Source organism: Myotis brandtii, unplaced genomic scaffold (genome assembly GCF_000412655.1).
Source record: "Myotis brandtii unplaced genomic scaffold, ASM41265v1 scaffold986, whole genome shotgun sequence".
NCBI lineage: Eukaryota > Metazoa > Chordata > Mammalia > Chiroptera > Vespertilionidae > Myotis > Myotis brandtii.
The window spans coordinates 1,927,688-1,951,363 of NW_005372102.1; the positions used below are offsets into that span (position 1 = coordinate 1,927,688).

At 47.2% G+C, this 23,676-nt stretch overlaps 1 protein-coding gene across 3 annotated transcripts in view; it reads right to left on the bottom strand.

Moving 5' to 3' along the window:
* FAM193A (family with sequence similarity 193, member A) overlaps positions 1 to 23,676 on the bottom strand; it is a 105,167-nt gene that overhangs the window by 58,054 nt on the left and 23,437 nt on the right. For 2 of the 3 annotated variants that reach the window (XM_014533494.1, XM_014533493.1), the window contains one exon: positions 11,849 to 12,094. In XM_014533494.1, coding sequence (XP_014388980.1) covers positions 11,849 to 12,094 — 246 coding nt within the window. Of the gene's footprint in view, positions 1 to 11,848; positions 12,095 to 13,407; positions 13,433 to 23,676 lie in introns of those variants that run through there. The other variant, XM_014533495.1, reaches the window with a different exon arrangement.

The following is a 23,676-nucleotide window of genomic DNA, read 5'->3' on the forward strand; positions in this document are numbered from 1 at the left end:
GCACAAATTTTTGTGCACCGGGCCTCTAGTTCTAAGAATAAACTTGAAAGACCTAAATTAATGAAGATTCATACCACATTCATGGGTTGGAAGACTCAATATTAAGATGTCAATTTTTCCCAAACTGATCTATAACTCAACACAGTGCCAGTTAAAATCTCAGCAGGTACTTCTGTAGAAACTAGCAAGACAATACTAAACTTTTTATGGAAATGCAAAGGACCTAGAATAGCCAACACTTAAAAAAAAAAACAAAGCTGGGGACCACTACTACCTAATTTCATAACTTAGCTTCTCGAATCAAGACAGTATGGTACTGGCAAAAGGACCGTATCTATGCAAAGTGGAACAGAGTCCAGAAGCAGACCCTCTCATATGGCATCAATTGATTTTTTTAAATAAAAATGCCAAGGTAATTCAACGAGGAAAAACAGTATTTTCAACAAACAGTTCTGGAACAACTGGGCATCCGCATACAAAAAGGATGAACTGCAACTCTTTACAAAGACACAAAAGTCCACTCAAAATGGGTCACAGATCAAATGTATAAGCTCAAACCATAAAACATTTAGAAAAACCACAGACCAAAAGTTCTTTAAACCTGAGGCAGCCAAGACTTCTCCCATAGAACACAAAAGCCCAAACCATTTCAAAGTTGATAACTTGGACTTGACCAAAATGTAAAACTTTTGCTCTACATAAAAGAGTGTTATATAATGCAAAGGCAAGCCACACACTGGGAGAAAATATTTGAGAAACGTATCGAATAAAAGGCTTGTATTCAGAATATATAAAGATCTCTCACAACTCAATAAGATAAACAAACCAATTAAAACCAGGTAAAAGATTTGAATAGCCACTTCATCGAGATACAAGTGGGAAATAAGCAATAAAAAGATGCTCAACAAGCCATTAAGAAAATGCAAACTGAAGCTCTCTGGGCTAACACTGAGCCACTGGCATGGCTATCATTAAGGACTGTCAACACCCAGCCTAGGCGAGGATGGAGGCCAACGGAGACTCGCACACGTGGCTGGGAAACAGCACCAGCACTCTGAAACACAGCATGATGGTTCCTTGTGACATTAGACATGCACTTAGCCTATGACCTTGAATCCACTCCTAGGTCTTTATCTAAGAGAAATGAACTATGTCGACACAAAGACATGTACTGAGATGTTGTTAGAGCTTTATTCAAACCAGCAAACACAAATGTCCCTCTACTGCTGGTGGAGAAACAAATGGTGGTTCATCCATACAATGGAATGCTATCTGGTATAAATATAAAAGCCCAGAAACCATTACGACGGAACGACCAGAACGACTGGTCGCTGTGACACGCACTGACCACCAGGGGGTAGATGCTCAATGCAGGAGCTGCCCCCTGGTGGTCAGTGTGCTCCCACAGTGGGAGTGCCGCTCAGCCAGAAGTTGGGCTCAGGGCTGGCAAGCGCAGCGGTGGCGGGAACCTCTTCCGCCTCCGCGGCAGCGCTAAGGAGCAGGGAGCCAAGTGGTAAGGAGCGAGCAGGCGGGCCGTTAGGAGCGAGGGGTCCCTGATTGCAAGAGGGATGTCCCGGATTGCGAGAAGTCTCAGGCAGGGCTGAGGGACACCGTTGCCCCCCCACCCCGCTCCATGCACGAATTTCGTGCATTGGGCCTCTAGTTTAGAAATAAAAAGAAATTAACACTGGCACACGTAGTGACATGGATGAATCTCAAAAGCATATATTAAGCGAAAAAAGCCAAAGACCACCATTCCGATGATCTTTCTGTCCTCTCTTTCTGACAATTCTGGACAGTAGTGACAAATTACCTGGACATCCACTCCATGAAGTTCATTATAAAGGGACGGTATGTTTGTATTATGACAAACATTCAAGAGAAGGGCAAATATCAGCATTTTAAATGGATGGTTTCAACTGGGGCTGTATGCCTTCTATAGAGTAACTAGTAAAGAATCTGGCTCTTAGTGTAAAATGCAGGACTTACATTTCAACCACATACATGAGAACCCAGACACAACTGCTAATGTCCAGAACCAAACAGAGCCTTTAGCACAGTCAACCTTGAACACACAAAACCAGAACCTGAATTTGCAGAGCAGTCGTCCTTGTGGCCAGATGCTGCCGGGCTGGCTACAAGACCTCTTTACAAAAAATTCCCAAAAGCGCCATTTCCCACCCAACCAAACTTCTTGCTATTTAAACATCTACTAAAGTCACATGCGATATAACTTGTGCTTTAAGTCCTTGTGTAAGTAGAAAAATTCAAGTTGGTCTACAACTTACACACACACAAAAAAAAACCCTGAAAATTATTAAAATTCAAGTACACAGTGTTTTAAAGAAAAAGATGAATGATTAGCTGAAACTAAACTGCTGAATTCAACACAGGCCTGGTACTGGCTACTAAGTAGCAGGTTCTCTGAGGCAGGCCCGCGGCCGGAGGTCTGTGTAAAGCACCCCAAGCAGCCCTCCTCTTCGCCTGTCTCAATTCTCCTGCCCAAGCAGCCCAGGCCTGCGATGGCTCTTGCTCGGCCTCAGCACAGCATCGAAGTGTGGAGGCAACCTCCGGTCCTTCCTCACAGCCTTGACCTGACAAGTCCTACCCAGGCCCCGTCACGTAAGTCAGGGCCAAAGCTCTCCACTCTCAACACACCTTCCCCCATTATCAGAATACGAAGTGTTTCAACCGTCTTCAAAGACCATGAAAATCCATCCACAGCCCCCCAGGTGTGAACTTTACTGGGCAGGATGCACACTGTGCACGTTCTGGAGTCCTGAAGCATGGCCTTTGCATAGTAATCAAAGGTAGCTTTGGATGCATTAAACTTGACCTTAACTCTACACCATATAAATTTTATTTTTATTATCTAAAGTTTTACATTTGTCAACCATATAAAATTTTAATTTCGATTCCAGGTGGGTTGTAGGTCTATGCCAGTGATGGTGAACCTATGACACGCGTGTCAGAGGTGACACACGAACTCATTTTTTTGGTTGATTTTTCTTTGTTAAATGGCATTTAAATATATAAAATAAATATCAAAAATATAAGTCTTTGTTTTACTATGGTTGCAAATATCAAAAAATTTCTATATGTGACACGGCACCAGAGTTAAGTTAGGGGTTTTCAGCCTGGCCGGAGTGGCTCAGTGGTTGAGCATCGACCCATGAACCAAGAGGTCCCTGGTTCAATTGCCCATCAGGGCATATGCCCAAGTTTGTGGGCTCAATCCCCAGTAGAGGGTGTGCAGGAGGCAGCTAATTGATGATGTTTCTCTTTCATCAATGTTTCTTGCTGGGGTCCGACCCCAGCAGGTCCAGGGGTCCCCAAAGGTGTGGACGGAGTCGGCGAAGAAGGAATGACACGGAGACAGCCTTCAGTTGATCAGCAGCCTAGCCAGGATCTCCAGCCACGAACTCTGGCCAAGTTCTGGTTAGGATCTGATGAGGATCTGATGTTTATTGTCTTGTTACATCTATATTTATACCAGCCGATTTTAATCCTGTCAATTTCTATTACAAAGGTTAGGGCGTTTCTTATCTCCATTCCAGGGAGTAAAGATTATGTAGCTTAACTACCCGCCTGGCACTTAATTAAGGGGTTGTATCCCCTCCCTAACCTCAGGGAAAAATCCCTACCTGGGGAAACAACCTTTCTCGGAGAGGTGACCTTGGTTAAAACACATGGCGCTTAAGGAGAGCAAACATATTAAGAACAATATGCTATATATGCCAGGTCCCTTGAAACATATGCTGTGCAGATGTTTCTTTCCTGCAGCGACTGTGTCAAGCAGCAAGGATGGACCGGCTTCCGGCAGTTTCTATCTCTCTATCCCTCTCCCTTCCTCTCTCTTAAAAAAAAAAAAATTGGAATGCAAAACAATACAAGCATAAAACTGTGCTGTTCAGTAGTCCCATATCATGTGTGACTATTGAGTATTTGAAAGGTGAGCAGCATTTTGAATATTCAGTATGAAAATATAGAAAAATCTCAAATATTTTTTATATTGAGTACATGCTGAAATGAGCTTGGATATACATACTGAGGTAAAACATAATATCACCTGTTTCTTTTTAGTTTTGGTAAGGGGTTACTAAAAAATTTTCAATTACCTATGTGGCTTACATTCGTCATTCACATATTCCTTTGGACTGTGCTGAGAGAAGAAAATACATACTAAAAATGCATCTGTGACTTCATATAGGAGAAAAAACACTAATAAACAGAACTAAAGAAGGCAGTAACTACTAAAATTTTTTTGAGCAATGTGGCTAGATTAAAAATGAACTAGTATTCATCCAAAGGCAGTGTACACATAGCGAAAAGGGAAGCACATCAGAAGCGGGTGATGTCTTCGGGGCATATAGCCGACCGGGGCCTCACTAAACATAAAGGAATGCCACGCGGCACTAAGAAGAGACAACCCAGCAGAACGGTGGTTCTCACCGTGTGCTCCACGGGCCCCTGGGAGTCCCGAGCACCTATTCAGCGGGGCCACTGGTGAGAACCGTTTCCATATTCACTCCAAGATGCCACTGATTTCCCACTGTGCTGACATTGGCCGTGACGGTGGGTGAAGCTGCCGGCCCCTCAGCAGGAAGCGGCTACACAGCCAGGTGTACGGTGCCGCTGCCTGGCCCACCACGCGCTCAGTTTAAAAAGACCAGGTCTCCGTCGGAGTGCCCCTGGGCAGCAGGGCCATGAATGTGTTCCAGCCCAGCCCTGCAGCCACGCCTCTGGAACCTTCCTTGTGAGGAAACGGGAAGTGCACATACAGCATCCCCAGGGAAAGCACCTCCGTGAGGAGCAGCGGCAGCCACGAGCCGCCCCTCGCGTGGAAGGACGCCTGACAGACCCAACGAGATGACTCAGACGTGGCCATGAGCCAGACATTTTCTCAAAAATGAATGAAATGAGCCTGTCACTTCAAGGGGAACAGCTGCCACCATCTGTGGCCAATCATGAAACCGAGCTTTCAAGCAAGAATGAGAAACCTGGCAAGCCCGTGGCCATCACTGCGGGCAGAAGCTGCTCCGCGCGTACGTTTCTGATGAGATGGTGGTGATAACAGACGTGATTGTCAGTACTGGACAAGGAGGGGTGCTGCATCAGCTCAATCCCTAACTCGGTCAGCCACTGCTCTCACAAATGGTGTTCCAAGATCACATACGGGCAAGAGACTCATCCAGAGAGCATGGACTTGACTTTAACAGCAGAGGAAAATCATAGAGGTTGCTTGACTCTACACTGTAACTAACCATTAAAACACAGGTTGCTTAAGAAGAAAATGCAGTTATCTAAAAACAGTTATTAAAATATTCTCTTTATATACTTCAATCAAAATAACCTATCACAATAGATTGAGAATCTAGCATCTTCTATTATACAAACATTAAAAAGATTTTCACAACAATGCTACTCTACTCACTAAATTATTATTTTTAAAAAATAATTTTTTATTGATTTCAGAAAGAGAGGAAGGGAGAGGGAGAGAGAGAAACACTGACGAAGAGAGAAACATCGATTGGCTGCCTCCTGCATGCCCTCCACTCGGGATCAAAGCCACCAGCTGGGCATGTGCCCTGACTGGGAATCGAACCTGCAACCTTTAGGTGCATGGGATGACAACCAACTGAGCCACTCCGACCAGAGCCCTCACGACATTATTTTTGTTTCAGAAAATAGTTTTCATTGAAAAATATGCTACTGCTCTTAACTTGCAAGTCAGTTCACGCTCTAAATCCCGTGACTCCTTCTCCACGTGTATCCACAACAATGGGCGAGCGTGTGCTCCAGGTACAACACTCAACAGCAAAACCTGGAAACCACGCCAATGCAGCGCATCAAAAGGTGACAACAAAGAAGAAGCGACATTTGTGAATCTCAAACAAAACACATGAGACACAAAATAATGCTGCTGCACTGATATCTGTATCAAGTTCAAAACAGCAGGAACACCAAGGAATGTGTGGGATGGAGGGCAGGCGTCTGGCTAACCCAGCGCAGGAGAGAGCGAGCTCTGTGAGAAGACGGAGGCCGGCCAGGGGCAGAGAGGGGATGTGGCTGAGGGCAATGCTGGGCTCGGGACCTGTGTTGTAGAGAACGAAACCCACACGTCCGCAATCCTTCAGTGACAAGGGTCAATTTCACTATTAACAAGGAGGACAAAAGAGACCAAGTTAAGCCTGCCTCTCTACGGACATACAGGCCCCACCCAGGGACTGAAAAGGAGGAGAAGTGAGGAGAGGGAAGGAGTTCACATAGGACACAGCAAGTAGCCCGTAAGGACAAAGGGGCCTCAGATGGTTTCAGTGCAAGAAAAAGAAAAATGCGTCCCTAGCCGGCTTGGCTGAGTAAACATTCGGCCTGTGGACTGAAGGGTCCCAGGTTCGGATCCGGCACATGCTCGGGTTGCAGGCTCAATCCCCAGTAGGGGGCATGCAGGAGGCAGCCGATCCATGATTCTCTCTCATCATTGATGTGTCTATCTCTTTCTCCCTCTCCCTACCTCTCTGAAATCAATAAAAATATATTTTTTAAAAATAAATAAAAAATAATTTTAAAAAGAGGAAAAGGAACAACGTGTGAAGATTTAATCATTTTAACCTATAGTCACCCAGCACAGCCTTGAAACATGCCAATCAAGATGGAAATATTTATAAGAAAGACAAATGTACATACATGGTAGGAGACTTGAACGGATATTACTCTGAAATTGAGAGAGTTGAGAACCAATCAGAATACAAAAGGCTTATGAGCATAATTAACAAGGGAAGACGTGGAGTTCTCCATCTCAACCCTGAGGAGACATTTTCAAGCTCTCACGGACATTCATGAAAACTTAACCACAGGTTAGTGAAACTGACCACAGACCATGACCTCTAATTCTAACAGCAGTAAAGTAAAAGTCAGTATGATTAAAGGTAATCCTAGAGAGATATGTTTGGATATTTATGAATAGTAGATAATTCATAGTTCAAAACAGAAATACTGAAAATTGGATAATACTTAAAATTGAGCCAATACAACTAACATTTCGAAATGTAGAGCATCCATTAGAGGTTTCCAGCACATACCAGAGAAGAACAGAAACTGGTGGGTAAGAAAGAACTCAACTTAGGAAGGCAGGGGAGTAGCCACAGAAAGAAAGGAGAAGCCACTGCAGCTGTGGACCGACTGGGATGAAGGCCCGCTGACTCCTGCAGGCCTCCTGGCATCGGCACGGGGACGGGCGCTCTCACTCCTTCTCCCAGGCAGCAGGCTGAGCAGGGCTCAGGCTCCCACAGGTCTCGGGGTGAGATGAGCACAGGAATGCAGCTCCCCAAGCAGATGGCACCCAAGCTCAGGCTCCAAGACACTTGTCAGCAGCCCTCAGAAGCTGGAGCGCAGCCCCTACCGCTCGAGGCACACGCACCCCTCTCCCAGAACACGACACTGGGAGAGCCCCATGTCTCACTTACTGACAGTGTCCGCCGCTACCTCCTTCGTGCAGAGCAAATGGAACCTCTCCAGAGGAACAGACAAGGATGCGGTGGCAGTGGATGCCTTTGGGAGGATGAGGAGGATGGCGAGGAGACGGTGAGAGGGACAGTGATTGCTGTGCTCACGGATCCCTTCCAACGTTTACCGTGTGTCCCACAGCATTCACTAATCAAATACGTTTCACACACACATCAAGCTGCAGTAACTCATGAAACAAAGTGAGAGCTATTTTAAAAATTAAAAAGCTCTTCCTTGAAAAGACAAAACTGACAGACTTCTAGCCAAGACTGGTTAAAAAAAAGGGGGGGGGGCAGAAATATGAGGAATTCCAAGTGTTGCATCTACAAATATGGTCAGAATTAAAGAGACTGTCTGCACACAAGTGCATACCGGTAACTGATAATTTCTAAGAATATAATTTACCAAAACTAACCTGAGAAGAAATGGAAATTTAAAACATTAAGCCAGAAGTTTTACATTTACAGAGACATGCATGGGTTGAAGGGAGCGAAAGGAGATGGTGACGGCGGGAAGGGAGGGCTGGCAAAGGCGGTTATTTAACAAGTGGACAATGCTAGAGCATCTGCACTCTCCTGGGCAGGACCCAGGACAGAAGAAAAGATCTGTGACATGGAAGAGGAAAAGAAGAGCCCGGCGGCATGGTCAGTGTTGAGCACCGACCCACACACCAAGAGGTCACTGATTCGATTCCCGGTCAGGGCACATGCCTGGGCTGCGGGCTTGATTCCCCGGAAGGGATATGCAGGAGGCAGCCGATCAATGCTTCTCTCTCATCATTGATGTTTCTCTCGTTCCCTTTCCCTTCCCTCTCTGAAATCAATAAACATATGTTTAATTTAAAATAAAAACAATAGAGAAGTTTTCCCACAGCTGATTCTCACAGCCAGTCGGCCTGGTGGTCAAATCCCTCTAGTATTAACTACAACAATCAAGGCTCAACTAGAACAAGACTGCGCACAAAGACCACAAGGGGGTGCACCAAGAAAGCATAAAAAATGCGGAGACAAAAAAACATGACAGAAATGGAGGATATAGAGCTAAAAATCGCAATTTTGAGGGCTTGCAAAAATGTGCTAGAAGCTGCCAATAAACTTGAGGAGAGACTCACGAAAACTAATGAGACCCTCGATGCTATGATAAAGAACCAACTAGAAATTAAGCATACACGGACTGAAATAAAGAATATTATACAGACACCCAATAGCAGACCAGAGGAGCGCAAGAATCAAGCCAAAGATTTGAAATGCGAAGAAGCAAAAAACACCCAACCGGAAAAGCAAAATGAAAAAAGAATCCGAAAATACGAAGATAGTGTAAGGAGCCTCTGGGACAGCTTCAAGCGTACAAACATCAGAATAATAGGGGTGCCAGAAGATGAGAGACAGCAAGATATTGAAAACCTATTTGAAGAAATAATGGCAGAAAACTTCCCCCACCTGGTGAAAGAAATGGACTTACAGGTCCAAGAAGCGCAGAGAACCCCAAACAAAAGGAATCCAAAGAGGACCACACCAAGACACATCATAATTAAAATGCCAAGAGCAAAAGACAAAGAGAGAATCTTAAAAGCAGCAAGAGAAAGAGTCGCAATTACCTACAAGGGAATACCCATACGACTGTCAGCTGATTTCTCAACAGAAACTTTGCAGGCCAGAAGGGAATGGCAAGAAATATTCAAAGTGCTGAATACCAAGAACCTACAACCAAGAATACTTTATCCAGCAAAGCTATCATTCAGAATTGAAGGTCAGATAAAGAGCTTCACAGATAAGGAAAAGCTAAAGGAGTTCATCACCACTAAACCAGTATTATACGAAATGCTGAAAGGTATCTTCCCTCTCTCAATAAACATATGTTTAATTTAAAATAAAAACAATAAAGAGGAAAAGAATAACCAAGCATAAAGCACTGGGGGGATGGAAAGGGATAGGTACCTGGAAGCCCCAGGGAAAAGGCCTCCCCAGCCATGAGGGTAAGAGGTGAGAAGGGCCTTGGCCCTGAAGTGGGGAGCTCAACAGCTGAGCTGAGCAGGGCAGAGATGGGTTGGGGAGTTGGGAAGAGAGAAGAAAGGTTCCCACCTCTTGGGGTGTGGTGACGTAGCCAGAGCAAAGTCCAAATCCACAAGCAACCCCACGTCCATCAACAGTGAATGAGAAAACAAATCGTGTGCAGCTGGACAATGTGTGCAGCAGTACACACAACTATGCCAAGTTACAGGAGACTGTGACCTCGGGAAAAGAAAGACGGTGGGGACGGAATCAGGGCGATGGTTGCAAGGGCTGGGGGCGAGGGGAGGTGCTGCCGATGACAGTGAACAAGGGAGCTTGGGTGGAGGTGGTGGTTACACAACTGCATAGGTTTGTCAAACTCACTGAACTACATTCACTTGAAAAGGGTGAATTTTATCACATGTAAATTATATATATATTTTTAAAGGCCAGCAATTTTAACCAGCTTGAGCAAAGAGGCCAACTTTATGAAAACAACAGAAGGTCTAGGCCTACAAACACAGGCCAACGAGACACCTGGGTGATCCTGGGGTCACTTTTTTGATGAGGAGAAAAGCCTCATTAGATAATCCATTATCTGGGGCAAACTGGGAGTGTGGAAGCGAGACTCCCCGAATGGCAAGAGAAATCAGAGATGCTTCCACTTGCGTCCCAAACCAGAAGAGAAGCAGCAACCCTTCCCCAAAGGCACCGCAGGTGGGACAGGACTGGACACAGGAAGGAAGGGCAGCGAGCTGGAGACAGAGAGAAAGCTCAGCTGCGAAAAAGCTGGCATGCCGCCGACAGCGCTCAGGAACAAGCCAGCGCCAGTGGCACTAACATGCCTTCTGCAGCAACAGGGGGAGACCAAACACCTGAGGTGCACACAGAAAGGACAGAAGAAAATGATAAAAGCAGAAAGATCTGAGGGTGAAAACTCAACACTGCCTACCAGTAAGGGATCTTAATCTCCAATGAGGGATCCCACGGTCTACTCCTTTCTTTGTTCATTCAGTTATGTATTCATTAATTGGAATACTATGGGTACCTAAAATATGCCAGGCTCAGCACAGTTCTTGGTAAGGAAACACGACACACACACAACTGCCCTCATGGAGTATGCTCCAGTGAAGGAATACAAAGTGAATACGGCCCTAGCCGGTTTGACTGAGTGGATAGAGTGTCGGCCTGCGGGCCAAAGGGTCCCGGGTTCCATTCCGGTCAAGGGCATGTACCTCAGTTGCAGGCTCCTCCTCAGCCCGGGCCCTGGTCGGGGCGCCTGCAGGAGGCAACCAATTGATGTGTTATTCTCACATCATGTTTCTCTCTGTCTTTCCCTCTCTCTCCCACTCTCCCTAAAAATCAATGGGAAAATATCCTCAGGCGAAGATTAACAACAAAAAACAAAGTGAATACGCAGTATCAGAAAGAGGCGCCAGAGGGCAGAGCAGGAGAAGGGGCATGTGGGAGGCCCAAACCCGTTTCTTTTTAGGTTTAGTTATGGAAGCACTACTCCAGAAAATGCCACATGATTTGGGGTGATGCCTTCAAGGAAACCCCAAAACAGAAGTCACTGGCTCAGTGGCAGGCAGCAAGGAGACAGACAAGACCAGAGAGACTAAGACAACGTACACTATGCAGCAGCCACTCACTCACCAGGGACCAACCCCAGAGCAGTCTTGGGTCAGAAGACAGGTTACAAGGACAACTGCTCCCAAGCAGAGATCAACGGAGCAGAGAAGCCCTCGATGGTGGGGCCTCAAATGGCTGCAAAAGCCAACTCCTTCCAGAACCCAAAGAGCAGATTTGAAAGCCCTTTCAGAGGCAAGGCCCCCTAAGCCACAGTCTGCGCCAACAATGAGATTAAGGGGGTGGCTTTCCCATGCAAGCCTGGGCCTCAAGAAAGCCCCCATTTAGCTGAGACATGAAATCCAGGTAAAGGAGGAGACCAGGACTTGAGAATTGCACCTGGGAAAGAATTTCGGGTGAGTTACCAGCACATGGAATTGTCTAAATTAAAATTAAACACATGAAAAGCCTTCCAGCTTTTCAGCAAACTGCTTTGCCAAAGAAATCCTGAGACCAGACTAAAAAGCTGATCTTTGAGCCCCGCAAACTTGCTCACCAAGCTGTGTGACAAGGGGGGCAGGTTCCCTACCACCTCCTGCAGGGGTGACAGGGAAGACCCGGAGGAAAGCCCAGCAGGTGGAGAGTGGAGCAGGGACCAGAGGATGGCACAGGAAGGAGTTGTTCCCAGAAAACAGACCCGTATCAACGATCTCACTGCCCAATAAGCCCCGACCCGCTGGCTAAGGAAGTCAGGGAGCGCGGGCGCTCTGCAGGGCACTCACCGCGGGCTGGTCCAGACCTCCGTGCCTCTCCTCCTTCTCCACGGTCCGCCTGCAGTCAGGGCACACCCACAGCGGCAGGTGCAGCACGCTGTTGCCCTTGGGAGCCACGGAAAGCGCCAATTTGCTCGCAGTCTTAATCCCACTCTCTAGGAAGGAAGAGTCTTTGCGCTCGCTCCTGCACAGAAGGCAGTAGTCCCCGGCGGGGTAGGGTGGAGTTCTGTGATTCATGCCAAAGTTAAAAGGAGTCTGGAATAGAAGAATGTTTTCTATTTTCAATACATAATCCACAAAACCAAGATCATTAAAAAATATATGTAGCTCTAAAATTACAATGTGTGTGTGCTTATGGAAAGAAACAGCAAATAGAGAATTTGTTGAAGAAAACTGTACCTAGAGTTCTAGGACCTCATCAGACTTCCAATAAACAGTGATGCCACAGGAGCATCTTGGGAGGAGTTAGACACTCTCCCTCTGGCCCTGCACCCCGACTCTGTATTAGCTCCCACGAGGCAGTGGGTCCCAGTGTTCCGGCTGAGGAAGCACCAGGATGCTTCGCATCAACCACGTTCAGAGTCACCACTCTAGGTCTGTCTGTGCATTGCTCAGGCCCAGGGCGCAAGTCAGCAGGCTCCACCCACCTCCGAGGCGGCTACGGGCGATCACTCCCCACCCCTTGCAAAACCCAGCCTCCCTTCCAGCTTGACAGCTACCCAATCTCGATGTCCACTTTTTCAAACAGGTCTTAAACTATAGGGTGAGGGTGGGGAGGAAGCCTCCGGGGCAGGAGGAAGAAGCAAGATTATCACCCTATTCTCTCCAAAAGATTACAGGAAAAGTAAAATTGCCTTTAAAACACAAACAGGCTCCCAAGTTAAAAACAGGCCTAATGTAAAGGCGGCGGGGGCAGGTGGAGGTGGGCAAGGGGGGAGATAAGGGACATCTGTAATAGTGTCAATAAAATACGTAAATAAAAAACAGGCCTAATGTCACAAGGTCAGCAAGCAGGCACCAAGATTTTAACCCCAAGCAGCGTGAGCCCAAGATGAATCATCTGCACCTTAGAGGAAACATCTGTAAACCCTGAAGAGGTTCAAGAGAGCACACCTGGGCAACAGGTGAGCAGGGAAGCCAGATATGGCCTTCCAGAGGCAGGCAACCTCTGCCACAGCACATGCAGGATGGAGGCGATGGACACCTGCCCCCCTCCCCCACCGCAGGCCCCTGGCCCTCTGGAGTGCCCCTGCCACAGGATGAATCAGGAGGGAGGTGGCCCAGGGCTTGGCAGCTGGAACTTTGGGCTATTTCACATCCCCAGTTTCCCCACAGGCCCCCTCCAATGCCCACCCAGCCCACCAGGCCTCCGTCGGCCCCCGGCTCCTCCCTGTCCTCCAGCACTGAGGCTCACACACGCCCTTGTTAACTGGACCACAGGTGCACCCAGCTCCACTCCAAAGCCCAGAGAGGCCTGACGGGATCAGGTGCTTAAACAGGGGCTGAGATTAAATGAACAAACGACAGCAGCACTTGGACCAAAGAGGGACTTGCATGGGGGTTCTTACCTTTTATAAACCAGTAGTCAAACTGCTTACGCCTGTCACATCCACAAGGTTGCAAGGACTGACCCAAACCCAGCTAAGCAGCCATGTGAATGTCTGGGGTGTGAGGGGAGAGAACTGAGCACTATCTCTCAGTGGTATTCTAGAAGGCTCCAGACTGCTCCTCAAACCATGGAACATCATGGGAGTCACTGTTGTTCTCTGTCCCAACAGATCTGAGAAGTCTAAATTATGACAATTTCCCACACCATTCTGACTTAACCCTATGTAACCCAAAAGCCATTTCTTGTCCCTAGTCCTGGAGAACAGCCCACCACCAACAGAACTGCCACAGCCTTCACACCTTTCTAGGCCATCTTTTACCCACAAAGGAGATGCTGGGTTCCAAGGTTACAAAGGCCCCCAAGCCAGAAATCAAAAGAGCCAGCACTGACTTGAGAGCATCCCGTTCAGCAACCATGCATCTGTCTGTCCACCCAGTGTTTCCTGGGAGCCCACCATGTGCCAAGGCACTGGTCCAGGCACTGGGAACAAGTGGTGAATAAAACAAAGATCCGGTCCTGAGAGTTAATGTTCTTGTCAAAGACAAATAAAGAAGACAGGTAAGTAAAGACTCATTAGGAGAACCACGATGACAGTGTAGGTAAATGCCGGTACTCACCGCCTCCCACAACCACATCAAAATTACCACTAAAATACAGAACAATCCTCATTCAGAACCGCCTGAAAGCTGGCTGAATGGAAGTCCTACAACAAGAGAAGGAAAGAAGAAAGCACATCGAGACTGGTAGGAGGGACGGAGGTGAGGGACAGGCTGGTCCAACACCCACGTGTGGCGCTTCTTTAATCAGGAGGGAGATCTCTGTTGCAGAGGCTTCCTCTGAGGAGCAAGGGGTGCTAGCCCCACACCAGACTCCCAGTCCAGGGTTCCAGAGCTAGGAAGAGAAGTCCCCATAACTTCAGGCTGTAAAAACCAGTGAGGATTGTGTCTGAGTGGCACAGAGGCTGCTGGAGACCCAGGCAATTCCTCTAAAGGGACCAGCACATAAACTTATTTGGACTCACTTCCACGGGGGCGGTGGCTTTAGGGGATCCAGGGACCTATGGGGAGGAACTGGATGGTGTGGCATCAGGGCAGGAACTCAGGGGTGGCTTTCTCCCAGTCAAGGATGCTCAAAGAGGTCATTGTTCCTATGCTGACACACACACACACACACACACACACACACACACCCATCACAGAGCTGACTGGCAGCCATATCTGAGTTTCCATCAGCCTGGCTCACACTGTTCACTCAGTCTGGTGATTCCCTGAGGCCACACCCCATCCAATTTTCAGCCCCACCCAAGCTGTTTGCAGCAGTTCTGACATATGAATGGCCTATCCTGGCTCAGGCTTCAGACATTCCTAAAATCTCTCAAACAAGCAGCAGCTGGCGTTAGCATACCCCAAAACTATCAATGAGAGGCCTAAGACCCGGTGCTAGCACTAGCCTACCTTGCTTCACAGCTTGCCCTCACCTGGCATTTCCAAGCCCAATACAAGTAACAGCCATCTGCAGATAGCTCTGTAGCTCCTGCAGGGTGGTCCCAGGCAGTGGCTGACTGTGTACCACCCAGGAGGCACCAGACCCAGTACACCTGGCTGACAGTTTCAGGCCATAGCAGATTACAACTCTACACATCCACAAGCGACACACTCAAGGGGCAGACTCAGCACCATAGCTCCACTGAAGCAAGTCCTGCTCCATAGGGTGTCTCCTGCACAGCAGCTCTCCCACTGTAGTTGCAACCTGGTCTGCACAGCCAATTGGCCTGGAGGTCAACTCCTCCCAATGATGCCAATAGCAATCAAGGCTTAACTACAACAAAACTGTGCACACAGCCCACACAGGGGCGCACCTAAAGTGTCCAGCTCAGGTGACTGGGGTAGCTGAGTCATTGGGCCCTATAGGACACCTACTACAAAAGGCCACTCTACCAATTCCAGGAGACATGGCAGCTCTACCTAATACATAGAAACAAATACAGGAAAGCAGCTAAAATGAGGAGACAAAGAAACATGTCACAAATATAGAACAGAAGAAATCTCCAGAAAAAGACCTAAATTAAATGGAAGCAAGCAGACTACTGGATACAGAGTTCAAAACAATGGTTATAAGGTTGCTCAAGGATCTTTATGAGAATTTCTAAGACATGAAAAAAGTCCAGTCAGAAATGAAGAATACACTACCTGAAATGAATAATTTACAGGGAATCAACAGCAGAGTAGAAGATGCCAAGAATCAAATCAACGATTTGGAATATGAGGAAGCAAAAAACACCCAATCAGAAGATCAAAGAGAGTAAAAAAATATGAAGATAGTATAAGGAGCCCCTGGGAAAACTTCAAACATACCAACATTCGCATTATGGGGGTGCCAGAAGGAGAAGAGAGAGCATGATAGCGACAACCTATTTGAAGAAATAGTGACAGAAAACTTCCCCCACCTGGTGAAAGAAATAGACTTACAAGTCCAGGAAGCGCAGAGAGTCTTACACAAGAGGAACCCAAAGAGGACCACACCAAGACACATCATAATTAAAATGCCAAGGGCAAAAGACAAAGAGAGAATCTTAAAAGCAGCAAGAGAAAAGCAGTTAGTTACCTACAATGGAGTACCCATACGACTGTCAGCTGATTTCTCAACAGAAACTTTGCAGGCCAGAAGGGAGTGGCAAGAAATATTCAAAGTGATAAATAGCGTGGACCTACAACCAAGATTACTTTACCCAGCAAAGCTATTATTTAGAACTGAAGGTCAGATAAAGAGCTTCACAGATAAGAAAAAGCTAAAGGAGTTCATCACCACCAAACCAGTATTACATGAAATGCTGAAGGGTATTCTTTAAGAAGAGGAAGAGGAGGAGGAGAGGGAAGCAGAGGGAAGGGGAGGGGGGAGGATAAAAAACATGACCAATAAAATGGCAATAAATACATTTCTATCAACAATTGTATCAAAAAATCAAAATAAATCTAATGAAAAAAATAAACTGATGAATAAAACAGAACCAGAGGCATGGAAACATGGATAGACTGATGAATCTTGGGGGGAGGGAGGGTATGCAGGAAGAGATTAACCAAAAATCTTATATACATATATGCATACCCATGGACACAGACAATAGGGTGGTGAAGGCCTGGGGTGGGGAGGGAACCGGGTGAAGGGGAGAAATGGGAGGGGGGAGTGGGGAGACATCTGTAATACTATCAAGAATAAAGATTTTTTAAAAATACAGAACACCAGATAGTGGTGACTGAGGAGAAAACAGCAGAAAAGAACGCCTGGAGCTGGAGATGGCCCTTTAGCGTGGCCAGTGAGGCCTCCTCCAGGAGACACCTGGACACACCTGAAGTGTGAGCTGGTGGAAACCACACACATACCTGCAGGAGGAGCATTCCAGAGAGCAAGCACAAAGGCCCTGGGGCAGGAGCGGGGAGGGAGCAGTGAGCCAGGCATGGTCTGGTCTCCTGTTCTAACAAGGGGATAGGCTATGTGCACAGAAGAGATAAAATGTGACAAAGGAGTGGAGCAGGGAAGTGGGAGAAGCCACCTAGGAGTGAGGTGGCCGTGAGGTCGCTGTGACCGGAGAGCTAACAAGACCTCTAAGGAACCAGATGTCAGGGACAAGGAGGAGGAGAGGCAAGGACAGTTGCACAGCGTGTGGACTAAGCGTGTGGAGTGGCTTCCACAGAGGCCTGAAATCCACTAGATGCCAGGCGTCCTGAAGGCTCTGACAACAGGATGCAAAGATGAATAGGAGGGAGGCCCTGCTGGTTCCTGAGGGACAGCAGACACACACACAGACATGACCACTGCACCTCCAGGGGCAGCAAACTCCTCCAGGAAGAAAAGAAAGTTGCCAAGAATGCAGAGTGGGCCCATAGGAGGACATGGTTCTAACAAGAGCAAAGTGAAGTTTTGAAAAACATAAAGCCGCCATGTGAAGATCTGGGAGAGCGCTGGGAGCCGAGGAGCAGCAAGCGCGAACGTGGGCAGGTCAAGGGGCAGGATGAAGGCCAAGGCTGGGGAGGTTTCTCAGAAGGAGATGGCATGGCCCAATTTTCATCTTAAAAAGAAACTTTGCTGCATGAAAAAAAAAGAACCCTGGGGAGGAAACAATGTACGTAAGGCTGTTCCAGGAAGTCCCAGGCGCAGGTGGGAGGCATGAAGGAGCAGAGCAGTCAGACTTGGGGGTGTGGAAGGTCGAGCCACAGGACTTGCCAATGGACCTGAGGATGCGATGAGGACAGGCCCAGCCGCCTCGGCACTAGATGCCGACAACAGAGATGCGGGGCAGGGCAGGGGGACAGGCTGGGACAGTGGAAGAACCATGGGTTTGCTCTGGGCCTGCACGTATGAAATGGGTGTTAGACATCCAAACAGCAGGGGGGTTGTTTCTGAATGAACACTCAGGGCAAGGATGCAACTGGACATTTAATTTGGGATCCCCAGCATGTGTGGTCAGGAAAGCCATGGAGCTAGCTGCAATCATCCATGGAGAGATCATAGACAATGTCCTGAACCAAAGTCAACACTGCTTGACGCTTGATCAACATGCTCAAATACGAAGCCAGTTCTCCCAGGAGGTGAAACTCTCCTCTCCACTCCTTTTTCAGCAAAGCAAGTAACGAACAGGTTACTACAAAACACACATGCACACACAACAGCTGACTACGATGCCAGATACCCAAACACCAATGCCCCACCAGGTGGTTACTCTCCTAACTGTGATTAAATGTGAAGCACAAATGTAAATTCCAATGATCTTTTTAAAAACATTTTACAGCTGTACTAAAGTAGAACTGAGGCACAATAAGCTGAAAATACCTGCAGCATGCACTTTGAATAATTTTGACATGTATACACCTGTGAAAACATCACGAAAATCCTATATACTAAAAATGTAGTATGCAAATTGTCCCCTCAACCAGAGTTCTTCAGGGAGTTCGACCAGGGGGCGGGCCGGCAGGGGGAAGGGAGGGAGTACCCAGCTGGAGGCCAGCAGCCACTAGGGACCTTACCAGTGCACAAATTTTGTGTACTGGGTCTCTAGTCAAGATAATGAACACTACCATTACCCACTCCAAGTTACTTGTGCCTCTTTGTACCCCACTTCTACTCCCTTCTCCTCCAATCCTACCCGTCACAAGTGACCACTGGACTGAATTGTCTCTAAAGCAGTGGTTCTCAGCCTTCCTAATGCCGCGACCCTTTAATACAGTTCCTCATGTTGTGGTGACGCCCAATTTCATTGTTACAAATTGAACATAATTAAAGCATAGTGATTAATCACAAAAACAGTATGTAATTATGTATGTGTTTTCCGATGGTCTTAGGCGACCCCTGTGAAAGGATCGTTTGACCCCCAGAGGGGTCTCAACCCACAGGTTGAGAACCGCTGCCCGAAAGACTAATTTGCAATTTCTAGAACTATATAAATGGTACCACACAACATGTCCCCTTCGGTATGGCTTGTTTTGCAAGAGTATCAGTATCTGGAGGTGATCCCATGTGTGCATGTAGCAGAAACGTTATCCTTTTCGTTACTGAGTAACACTGCACTGTGTGGGTGAGCCACAACTTTTTTATGCATTCTCCCATTTGGAGATATTCTGGTTGTTTCCAATTTGGGGCTAATACAAAGAATAGCTGCTGCCTTGACCGAGTGGCTCAGTTGACTGGAGTCGCCCCATACACCAAAAAGGCCACGGGTTCAATTCCTGGTCACGGCTCCTAGCTAGGCTGTGGGTTTGATCCTCAGTTGGGGCGTGTACAAGGAGGCAACCAACCCATGTTTCTCTCTCTCTTCCTCTCTAACATCAGTAAAAACCTATCCTCAGGAGATTTTAAAAAAGAAGAACACTCATGTTCAACTCTTGGTGTGTGGTATGTGCACGTCTTTTTTTTTATCCTCACCCAAGGACATGTTCATTGACTTTAGAGAGAGGGAGAGAGAAACACCAATTTGTTGTTCCACTCATTCATGCATTCATTGGTTGGTTCTTGTTATGTGCCCTGACCAGGGACTGAACCCACAACCTTGGTGTATCAGGATAATGCTACAACCAACTGAGCAATCCGTCAGGATATGCATGTCTAACTTTTAAGAAATTTCCAAAGTTCTCCCAAAGATCACTTTTGGAGAGTTCTGGTGAACTACATCCTCATCCATGTGGCAAGCTGTTTAAACTGTAGCCATTGTAATGACTGTGTGGCAACTGTCTCACTGTGGCTTTCCCTAGTAATTATGTTAAATATCCTTTCACAGGCTTATACAATATCTAGTCCAATCTTTGGCCCGGCTCAGGCTTATCAATTTTATTCATCTTAAAAGAATTAATTAGCTTTTGGTTTCATGGATTTTCCATATTTAAAATTGTTTCTCATTAATGTTTGCTTTTATGTTATTATTTCCTTTCTTTGGAGGTGTATAAATGGCTCTTTGATCGACTTTCATTAATCCTTGCCTGAGGATATTTTTCCATTGATTTTTAAGGAGAGTGGAAGAGAGAGGAAAAGACAGAGAAGATAGAAATATCGATGTGAGAGAAACACATCGATTGGTTGCCTCCTGCATGAGCCTGCAATCAAGGTACGTGCCCTTGACCAGAATTGAACTCAGGACCCTTCGGTCCACAGGCCGACGCTCTCTCCACTGAGCCAAACCGGCCAGGGCTGATATACTTTCTTAAGGTGGAGCCCTTTCTCTTGCACAGAGGTGGTGAGTGCTATAAATTTCCTTGTAAGTATTGCTTTGACTACATTTTACAAATTTTGATATGTTGTGTTTTCATTCTCATTCAGTTCAAAAATTTTTCTTATTTCCCTCTTGATTTCTTCTTTGACTCATGGGTTCTTTAAAGTATGGTTTCCTAATATTTGTCCTTTCCTAAGTATCTTTCTGTTACTGATTTCTAACATAATTCCATTGTAGTCAAAAAAGATACTCTGGGCCCTGGCCAGGTAGCTCAGTTGGTTAGAGCATCGTCTGGATATGACAAGGTTGTGGGTTCAATGCCCAGTCAGGGCACATACAAAAAGCAACCAATGAATGCATAAGTGGGACAACATATCAATGTCTTTCTTTCTCTCAAATCAACAAAATTTGTTTAAATTTAGGGAAAAAAAGAAAGTAAAGATACTTTGTATAATTTTAATTCTCCCAAATTCATAGAGATATTTTTAAGGTCCAAAATATGATCCATTTTGGTAAATGTTTAAAAAATGTGCTTATGGCCTTAGCTGGCTTGGCTCAGTGGATAGAGCATCAGCCTGCGGACTGAAGGGTCCCAGGTTTGATTCCGGTCAAGGGCACATGCCTGGATTGTGGGCTTGATCCCCAGTGGGGAGCATGCAGGAGGCAGCCAATCAATGATTCTCTCTCATCATTGATGTTTCTATCTCTCTTTTCCTCTCCCTTCCTCTCTGAAATCAATGAAGATATATTTTAAAAAATAAAAAAATACCTTTTAAAAAATAACAAAAAAAAAACTGTGCTTATGTATGCTGCATGCTGGGAGGCGACTGGCCCGTTTCGCTTACAGCACGGCAACATGGGCCCTGCTGACCCTCTCCACGCCCAGCTTCCTCACCTAAAAATCCCTGCCTCACGGGCCCGCTCCCAGGAGCACGTGCTATGCCAGTCAGAGCTCAGGGCCCCTCCGTGGCACACGGTTAGCTCACTTTCCAATTACTGAAGAGTAGCCCGTTTCACACGGGTCCCAGACGTCTGCTCCTGGAGGGAGAAGTCACCTCTGCCCTACTGAAATGAACGTCATCTGACCAAATGTATGCTCTGGCTCTTGGGGAAACGGCCCAGGAGTGGACTGTTTCAACAGAATGAAAGAGTATTAATATAAAAATATGTGCATGTTACTACAGAAGCCCTGAGAGAGGAGGTGACCCGGCTACAAAGCTAAGAGCTGAGTGCCGGGCTTTGTGCTAAGTGCTCGACATCGACATCGATTTCCTCCTGTAACTCTAACAATGACTCTGAAGGTAAGTACTATGACCTCACGTGTAAGTGCGAAAGCTAAGGAACAGAACCAGGAAGTAAGCTCACCCAACAGCACAGAGTCAAGGTTCAAACCCAGGCCCCTGAATCCAGACCAGTGTTCCAACATGACGGTGACCTGCCTCTCCACCAGCAAACTCGCCTGGGGGGCCAGCGACACCTCCTCCTCTGGTTCCACCTGGAAAACGCAGCTCAGCTTTCAAAAGTGTTCACGCCTCCCCTCCCCTCTCAGACCTGCTCCCTCTTGTCCGTCCTCCTCCTGCTCCCCACAGCATCTCAGAGCTTCCCACCAGGGAGACGTGTCTCTCTCCTGATGAACTGACTAAACTCCTTGAGACCACAGACATGGTCCCAATTACATGCCTTCTACTCACCCTCCCATAGCACTGCTCAGAGCAGGCCATGTCCCCTGAATGAACAAGCAGAGACTCTCGGCCTTCGTGGGCTTATCATCCATCGCTCCCAGTGGTTCTCCAAGTGACAGTCTCCGATAGGAAAGGCTGCCTGCCTGCCACAGGAGCCACCTGAGCTGCCTGCCCACCAGGGCACCGTGTGCAAGACGACTTTGAGATCCCACGTGTACTGCACAGTTCCCTGGCTGCACTGCCACTCCTTCAGAAGTGACCTGTGGCCTCTTGGGGAACTCCTACGACCAATAACTGAGGAAGAAAACGCTGAGTCTGTTTACAGATGGTGCGAAAGGACGTGTGGCACCAGTCAGCAGCAGGTGCTGCAGCCGACACTGCACTCAGATGGGCCCGCGGCCGCGTGGGGAGGGGAAATCCAACCTGAGAGTGGAAGTCTGGAAAGTACCCTTGGCTGTACCCTTTGTCAGGAAGGAGAAATGGCCCCACATGCAGAGCTACACCCAGGCACTGAGAGCAGCCAGTGCTTGGCTGGGTGGTCGGGAATTTGGAAAGAAGATTCAGGGGTAATTAGTGGCAGAGAGATCTAGAGAAGGAATCTGAGGTGGCACCAAGTGCAAGGACACCTGTGTTCCACGTGAACGCTCAACAGTGACCTCTGCTGCAGAAGCAGCTGCCAACGACCGGTGGACAAGACGACCTGCATGCGTATGTCTCTCAGCCTCTTTCCCACCACTTACTCCATGGGCTGCCACCTGAGCTGCCATGGCTGCCATCAACTTCCACCAAGAACACTCTGGACTGTCCACTGCTAGGCACCTGCAGGGCACAGCCTCTCGGTGGCTTGGCATTCTGTGCTTTCTCCAGCTCTGAACTCAGGAAGCAGCAACATCAGCAGGAGCCCCAAGGAGCCTCGGTCACAGCTTCCTGCACCCTCTCCAGCCCCACCCTGCCCCACTCCAGGGTAACACACTCACGCAGATGGTTACTACGGTGCCTGACACAGTCACACACTCACGTAAATGGGTGTGACAGTGCCTGACAGAGAGGAAGCGCTATAATTGCCAACTAATGCTCACACATATGAATAATTGGTTTTGGCAGAGCCATTCAGCAATTATTGCTTACACTGTAAATTAATGCCAAAAGAACCGTATAAACCAATTTCTGGTCTCTTCCCTGTTTAAGTCCTGGGCTGCTGCTGCTTCTATCACTGCTGTCCAACGCTCCTACAACACACACGTCTCTGGAGAGCGGAAACCACTCCTCGTTACCTCCCTTACAACCTGACCATGCCAAGCCACACAAGACAGGATTTATGGTGTTCTTTCAATGTTACAATCACACTTTCTGGTATGTACTCAATCATCAAAAAAACCTCAATAATTTGTGCAATGAAGAAATTTGCATTCTTTAAGCTATTTCTTCTAGAAGTACAAGCTCCTGACACCAGACACCCTTGGTGGTTCTGGTCACCACACCTTTAGTCCTACCCCCACAGACCAGATTCTACTAGTTTCTTGGGCATCATCCTGAATTCACTCACTCAGGGAATGGTCCCTGAGACACTCACTGCAAAGCTTGCTCCGAGTCTGCTTGCTCCGGTTCTCTGTTCCCATGAAGATGTGCTGCCCTTGCTCACTCCCGTCCCCTCGATGGCTAGGTCAGAGCCCTCTCTAACCCAGGGCCAGGCCAAGGAGCAATGCATATACACTGAGGGGCCAGATTATTATGATCACCTGACGTTTGTAGGCAAATTAGCTATGATTTCGTGCTGAAGTTGCTAGAGGGCCAGACCATTATAAATAGGGAAGCAGGTTGTTTACCACGACAGTAGAAGTCATTTTTT